Below are 7,546 nucleotides of genomic sequence, written 5' to 3'. Positions count from 1 at the left end.
TAGCCTTGCCTCGACCATATGTGTATACATGTTGGAATTTAGCCTGCACAATGTAGTACTGTACTGAGTACAGACATTGTCTACTATACCCTTCCAATAAGAATGTTCATCCTTTTTAAGCATACCATGCGAACATGTGCATCCAAGTAATATTATTTGGCAGACCATGTGGTTTATATGTGTCGTACAACGTGAACAGGAACATAGAAAAAGATGTTATGCTTATGAGCTGGTTATCAGTCTTCTAACTCTGCATATAAAATGCATGTTGTCAAAGTGTCGTTATAAAGATATGTTACATGCAAAAAATGTGTCTGTGAAGAGATTTACTGCACAGAGCCCTTTACAGAGGGGATGTAAGGCATAGTTGCTAGTTAGTGCTAGAGAACATGGCCAAGATATGTTCATTCCGTATTTAGTACTAACCAGTCTTGCATTTTTCAAACTTTTTTTTCCCTAGCTGAATAAGCCCGCCTTTGCCGTGTTTTTGTGTTTTGTTTTTTTTTGGCTTATTGCTCAGTTACAAGCAGTAGTGGCCTGTGTTTCCTTATCATGATAAACGAGATTAGCAGGATTCCATCACGGGCTAGCACTTGAGCTTTCGTCAGGGTATACCAACATTGCATTTGTTAAAGACACTGTGATAACACGCGCTGGCTCAAACCTGCCGTCTTCAAGCTTTCTATTGCTTCGCCTTGCTGAAGCTTTTGATGAGCGAGCAACATTGAGGTAAGGTTCGTGAAACTTGAAATAATGAAACAACAATTTTGCACACCGTAACTGGTTCAGGCCACAGATTACTCAGTGGCTGGTGTGATGCAGCAGCGGATGTTTTGCTCCTGTGTTTAAAGAAAGAAAAAAAAAAGAGAGAAGATAACCCACCTTGACATCTCACGCACATCAAATTCATCATCAGCCTGACTACGCCTGACTGCGTCTAGTAGGATCACTTTTATGCACAACCGAGAGAGCTTTGCATTTGAAACGTTGACTCCGCAACTCTGAGCCCCGTTATCTACTGAAAACAGTGAGGGCTTGCATCAACCCAGATGCCTCAACACTGCTGTCATCGTTGCAACACGTCACTGACGCGTGTGCCCCATTGCACGCCTGTTTCACGGTAATCTGTTTGCCTCGGACAGCTGGGTTTATGGGTGGGCCGTAAAGTGACGCGTCTGGCGATTATCATGCCAAGTGCAACCACTGCCTCTTTCCTGCCGGCGGATCACAAAAGCTCGTAGTGGAGGCCCATTTTTTCCCAGACAGTAGCGAGACACTGGTGAGTACTGCAGCTTCCCAGCTTTGCCACTTTACATAAGTACATATGGGGGCGACCTTTACAAGTGGTCGAAAATTGCTGCGCGTGTTTCTAGTATGAACTACTCTGTAAAAACCAGCACGAAGTGCTTGTACTGACAGGAGACGAAGTGTGCTTGCTTTAGTCCATTTCATTGCTGTTAAGCTTGAAGAGCCACAAAATTATTTCGTCGCAAGCATTCATAGCTTGTGGCTTTGGACGTCATATTCCAGTCAAGCCACTCCTGCATTAGGTAAACCAAAGTCACCGTCACTGGTTGTCAACCAGTGTTGTTTCTTTTTGGCAAAAGTGGTTCTGTGCATCTTATTGATAGAAATTCTATTAGCTTTAATAAGGCACACATTTTGAGAGGAACAGTTTAATTTGCTGTAATCTTTATTTAGCTGTGGAGTGCTTCACTAGTCCGTGGTTTAGTAGCACACATTTGCTTTCACCTTGTTCCTTAGATTCCACATATACTCGGTCGTTAATGCACTTAATCTGATGGTGCTGCATTCATAGCATTTTAGTGACGTACGTCCACATGGCTTTTCTGGAAATAGTTGACGCATGGTTACGCATCAAAACAGTAATTTCAGATGGCGTATTGAAGGCAACAATCCATTAGCAAACAATAAATTGATAAGCAGCACAAAAGAGCCCAAATTGTATACTCGTAAAATGTGTGGCCGAGCACGAGTAATGTGGCACCTTGACCTGAAAGTCTGCGTCAGAGTATGGAGTCATGAGCAGCCTTTCGTTTTTGAGCCGAGTTAGTAAATTTCAAAGATTGATGAGTAGTTGCGAGATTCTGTCTTTTTCTAAGCAAGTTAATGGATAATCACGTCGAGAATTATTTCAGGCTCGACTATATCAACTGGGTTTAATGTGGCAGTATACTTAGAGCGTGGTCCCCCATAGATCACTAGTTAACATTCTATTAAGTAACTATTCATAATCGGCGCACACCGCCCAAGAACACCTTCATTTTACAACTTTCTTTTTCCTTGTGTGCAGTCTTGATCTGTGCCGTAGTCGGCGTCTTGTACTTTTGCTGCCTATCTCAAGTGCGAAGATGAGCTGGCGGCTGCCTTGTCTGATTCCCTTGGTCTGCATGCTGATAAATGGTGAGAAGCAAGTATCTGTATAGCCTTAAAGAAATCTGCCCCTCTCCCCCCCCCCCCCCTTTATTTTTTTAATCTGTGAGGCTTCGGATGTGTCAGTGCCCCCTTTACTGTGTTTTACAAGTTATGTGAAATTCTATATTGGAAAACCTAATAATTCTGCTATATTATGCCAGCAGGTACAGAGTGTGTCAGTAAGTTCCCAGGCCACAGGGTCTGCTTTCCAACAGTATATTGTGACATTTAAGACAACTATGAAGCTCTCATGGTTCTCAGAAGTGAAGATATTTCTCCTACCCCCTACAGAGATTTAAAGGTTTGGGAGTGTCGTAAATTTCCCTGGTACGCAGCTGAAAGCCAGATCCTGTGGCCTGCACACTTTTGATGCACCCTGTACACACTTGAGAGCCTTTATGTGCTTGTCTAGCTAGATGATTGTCCATATTGCAAAACAAAAATGTGTGGAGGATTCAAAAAAGGCACAATCCCGACGACAGTGGCCACGTCTCGGAGGCTAAATGCAGAGAAGGCACCTATGTGCAGTGCGATGTGAGCACACGTTGAAGAACCCCCAGGTGGTCTAAATTAATCCGGAGCCCTCCACTAAGGTGCCTCTTATAGCCACTTCAAGACATTTACAACTACTTCAAGACATTTACAACAGCCCACAATTTACACTGACTGTCTGAGTGCTAATTATGTATGTAGCAGGACAGAGAAAAAAAAAAAAATAGAGCTGATGCACATTTTATGAGCAAAGTGAACATCGGTGATCCCCTAATATCAACGTCACCTGGAAATGTTCCTCGATAGTCTTGAACTATCACAATGTTCATTACTGCAGTTACATTGATTGATATATCTTTTCCCCTGCAAAGTTAATGGCATGGCTAGTCCGTGCATTTCCTGTCTGCTGTCAAGGCCTATCTGCCCTCATTTGTTGTCGAATGCGCTGATGTCGCTATGTTCGAGTGCTCAGTAAAGGCCGTCCTCTTGTAACCTCTCCTGCCTGGACAGTAGCGCTGCCTGCAGTATTGTGAAGTTAAAATCCTGTCAGATGATTCCTTTTTTCTCGTATATTCACTGCTTCCAGTTGACCATAATGCTGCTGCTTGGTTCACTGCCGCTGATGTAGTTCGCTGCTGAATAGGTCACAACCTCTTACTTTGTTGAATCCTTGTCTTCATCGGTCTGGTTTTTCCCCCTCAGCCCAGTAACCCCAACTAACTAACTGTCCCCTATTTGCTAATGGTGCAGGGTCACAGGCTGGAAGCCCGATTGATTCGAACTTGTATGCGGACGGTCTGTTCTCAACCCTGGTGCCGCTATATGCCCGTAGCCTGGGGCTGGAGAATGCCAGCGTGCCCAATTGTGCATTCAAGGTGGCGAGCACATCCGTCACAAACCGCGATGTCAACGTAGAACTGCATGGCGGCCGTTTGTTGGGGCTCGTCATTCCTGGTCTTGCTCGGAGGTAGGTCACTAAAAAATTCAGCACAAGTGTGCGGCCTGAAGGCAGGGTGAACACAGATTAGCAATTATTAGCTTTGAGAAAGTGTGCGGCAAATATAAAAATAAATACACCAGGTGTCCGTTCACCTGCAATACCATTGAGCTAGAACCAGCCATAACAAAAGCGTCTCAGAAGCTCTATAATATTACAATAAAACCTCAATGATGCGAATATCACGGGGTCGTGAAAAATATTTGTATCATCGAAAGCAAAGAAAATACATATCCAGAATCGTGAGAAATGCATTCACATTGAACACCTTATGGCTAACGGAACACCCGAGACTCTGCACATTGTACACAATGCACTCTGGCCAGATAATTTCACTGATTTGTATCTACCGTAATCATATCATCGAGATTCTGCTGTATTGTAAACTGAATCTAAGAGCAGCATCTAAGTAGCCTTATGATAAATATGCATGTGCTGCCGAGGCATGACATAGTCTCAAGGCTCAATCACACTGCAAAAATTTGTGACTGGCTTTATGTCTGAAAACCCGTTATGACAGCTGGTTTGAGGTAAACTGCTCAACAGCAAGTAGTTAGTGCCTATACCTGCAGGTGGCATAATTATCTCTTAGTCTCAAAACTAACCTCGAGATACTCAGAATTGTTGAAGACTGGAGCTTTGCAACCCATGTCATCAATTATGCATGTTACGGGCTGAGCCAACTGTAACTGACAAAGCTTGGTGGGTGGGGGGAAAAAAATCTGGCTCTTTATAACCAAATTAATTTCACTTTTCGTAAAGATTTACATTTTTTTTTTTTTTTCCTTAGTCACAGATGCTGCAAAAACCCTGTTGTTCTCTCATGACTCTACTGTCCACCAGGGCAGCTCCAGGAACGCTGAACGTAGTGCTAAGAATGAATGTTCTCCATTGTTCATGTCCACGAAAAGGGCGATTCCAACCTGAACGTTCACTGACTGTACATTCGCACTAGGGTGTTCGGCATCAAGAGCAAGCGAAATTCTTCACCTTGTTTGTATTGTTTGTATTCTGGCGGATAAACTAGTGAAAGACATGATCGGTGCAAACCCAATTTCTGCTGGTAAAGAAACAGGTTGCTCGCCGCGCGCCAATATGAATGCAAGGAAGAGGTTGCGCTCTTACCCTCGCTCCTCAAATCTCATGCAACACCATAGCCACGCCACCGGAGAAAGCACATCGAGTGCGACCGACGCTGCGCTTCAGTGATGGCGATTAGTGTTCGGTTAGGTTGGATTCGATGGCGATAGTTGTTCAGATTGCACCTTCAGGCCTTTTGGGATTATTCAGTGACTGCCAGAGTTTCAGAACAACATGGTTTCTCTCCAGGGGTCAGTGTTCGGCACCTGGCTGGTTGGGCCTGAACGTGACTCTCGGCTGCTACGTGTCGCTGGACAATGCCCACCTCTCGTATGCTGGTTCGGCCAAGGGTGACAGCCTGCTCAACACCAACCGGACCATCGTGCTGCAAGCCATGCCCGTTAATGCCAGTGCGCTCCTCGAGGTCACCTCGACGCCAGGTACCAAAGTTTGTATGAATAATTATGAAGCTCACACACTCCTCAAGGAGGCAGGACCTCTCCTCCGTTGAAGTTCTTCTTCGAACACTTGCACACTTCAGGCAGAAATTCTGCCTGCATAGGTTCCCCCAAGTGATATCAGTTGGTCTTGTATTCATCTAGCTGCGGCCACCATCCTGCAGCAAATTCCTGTCTCATCCCCTCTTGCAACTCATTGTTGCCATCGTTGCTATTCACTCCGTCACTCCAACAGACCGTTTATGCATAATGTGTAATGCTCAAGCTTATTCGCATTCCCTAATGTAAGCTCTTATTAACCCAGATTTGTTCTCTTATCTACATTGCTATCTTTCAAAGCAAGTCTTGTTGGAAGACACAGTGCATCAATAATTAATCGAGCCCTTCCTGCATTTTATCATGACAAACAACGATACATCCATCCTTAGATGGCACTGAGGGCAACCCTATCAGTTATTTTCCATGCCGTTATCTAAATTTCCCTTACTTAAGACTGAGAACTCCCTTTTTTAGGAGCTTTTCCCTGCGGCAGTTTGCAGAAATCTGCATTTTTGACGTTATTTTGCAGTGTTCTTTCAATTGACCCTTGTTGTTCTTTGGTGTGAATTAGGGTTGTAGCGCAGGAGTTTATCGAGGGAGTTTTTGATAAATTCGGCTGAAAAAATTTTTCCTGATGATAAAAATTCCCCATAAACTCGAAAAAAATTCTCTTTAGGCCCAGTTTAAGACCGAAAATTCCTTAAAAAGGGGAAAATTCCCCCTGTGTACCATTACTGAACTTCATCCTGTTTATGTTCTAATAAAAAATCAATCTTGTGGATCTTTCTAGCTACTTTAGTGTTTGGAACTAAAAACCACATTCATTGGTGAAAAAAAATTGGATTTAGAAATTTTTTCGCTACTGAGTTCAAACTCAGGAGAGCAAGCTGCCAGGCTAATCGGTGATCCATTTTGTGAAGAAGTTAGCGCAAACTTCTTGTCAATTTTTTACGCCAACTTCTTCACAAAATCAGTTCAAACTCGTGACCGTAACACCGATAACGAATCCATGATCACTGTTGGGAATTGTATGGTGGGGTAACCTAGCCTAACTTAGCCTCGGGTATATCTGCACGCAAGAAACAGTCCTTACCTCACCGCAGTTTTCTTGCGAGAACAGCCAGTGATGCCAACACCTGTATTTTGTTTTACCTTTTCTAGCTCAAGAAAGCTCAGTTTTCAGTGAGAGAGGCCCTTTGTAAATTAGTGCACAGTACCCTCATCAGCCTGACTACGCCCACTGGAGGGCAAAGGCCTCTCCCATGTCTCCAATTAACCCTGTCCTTCGCCAGTTGCGGCCACCGTATCCCCGCAAACTTCTTAATCTCATCCACCCACCTAACTCTCTCCCACCCCCTGCTAAGCTTGCCTTCTCTTGGAATCCACTCCGTTACCCTTAAGGACCAGCGGTTATCTTGCCTTCGCATTACATGCCCTGCCCAGACCCACTTCTTCCTCTTGATTTCAACTAGGATGTTATTTTAACCCACGTGTGTTCCCTGACCCACTCTGCCCTCTTCCTGTCTCTTAACTTTGCATCTCTCATTTTCTTCCCATAGCTCGCCGCGTTGTCCTTAACTTAAGCTGAACCCTCTCTGTTAGCCGCCACGTTTCTGTCATATATCTGTATATTAGTATATCTGTCGACATAAATGGCTTTGATTAGTCTTCAGCGTCGCCAAGGAATCGTGAGTGACCGCACTGTGCGTATCGGCCTTTACAGGTGGTGTGCCCAGGGTGCGCACCTGGGCCCTGCAGCCGTTCACCCTCGCTGTGGGCACCTCACCCAAGCTCAGCCTCAATGCAGCACGCCAGGCCACCTTCGACAAGGAGGCCAGCAAGTGTGTCTTGTCTGCCCTGTCCAACGTACTCCTGGTGGCATACAGGGAAGCCCTTGAAAGGTCTGTCAGGGGCACAAAACTCCCTCTGCCCTGAACCAACGCACGAGTCAAGAGTGGATTCACAAGCGGGGCCATAGTTTCATTCCGATGAATGCAGGAGCGCGGCAGTTTCTCCGAAATCTGCAGAATAAAAAAGTTGCGCC

General features: G+C 44.8%; 1 protein-coding gene across 1 annotated transcript; it reads left to right on the top strand.

The window, feature by feature from the left end:
* The first annotated feature begins 2,278 nt into the window (after positions 1-2,278).
* Positions 2,279-7,546, top strand: LOC149366033 (uncharacterized). Its single transcript, XM_089547788.1, has 4 exons — positions 2,279-2,424; positions 3,679-3,895; positions 5,255-5,445; positions 7,226-7,546. The coding sequence occupies exons 1-4, from the start codon at positions 2,373-2,375 to the stop codon at positions 7,435-7,437; spliced, it is 672 nt and encodes a 223-aa protein (XP_089403914.1). The 5' UTR covers positions 2,279-2,372; the 3' UTR covers positions 7,438-7,546.

Source organism: Amblyomma mixtum, chromosome 1 (assembly GCF_055824585.1).
Source record: "Amblyomma mixtum isolate Tamu chromosome 1, ASM5582458v1, whole genome shotgun sequence".
Taxonomy (NCBI): domain Eukaryota; kingdom Metazoa; phylum Arthropoda; class Arachnida; order Ixodida; family Ixodidae; genus Amblyomma; species Amblyomma mixtum.
This window is presented reverse-complemented; position numbering and strand designations above follow the sequence as displayed.

What these genes read in the sequence shown, in the direction of transcription:
- LOC149366033 (XM_089547788.1), top strand. Translation starts at nt 2,373, where the DNA reads ATGAGCTGGCGGCTGCCTTGTCTGATTCCCTTGGTCTGCATGCTGATA. An exon ending in GGTCTGCATGCTGATAAATG is followed by an intron (nt 2,425 to 3,678) that starts GTGAGAAGCAAG and finishes CTAATGGTGCAG; the next exon opens with GGTCACAGGCTGGAAGCCCG. An exon ending in CGAGGTCACCTCGACGCCAG is followed by an intron (nt 5,446 to 7,225) that starts GTACCAAAGTTT and finishes CGGCCTTTACAG; the next exon opens with GTGGTGTGCCCAGGGTGCGC.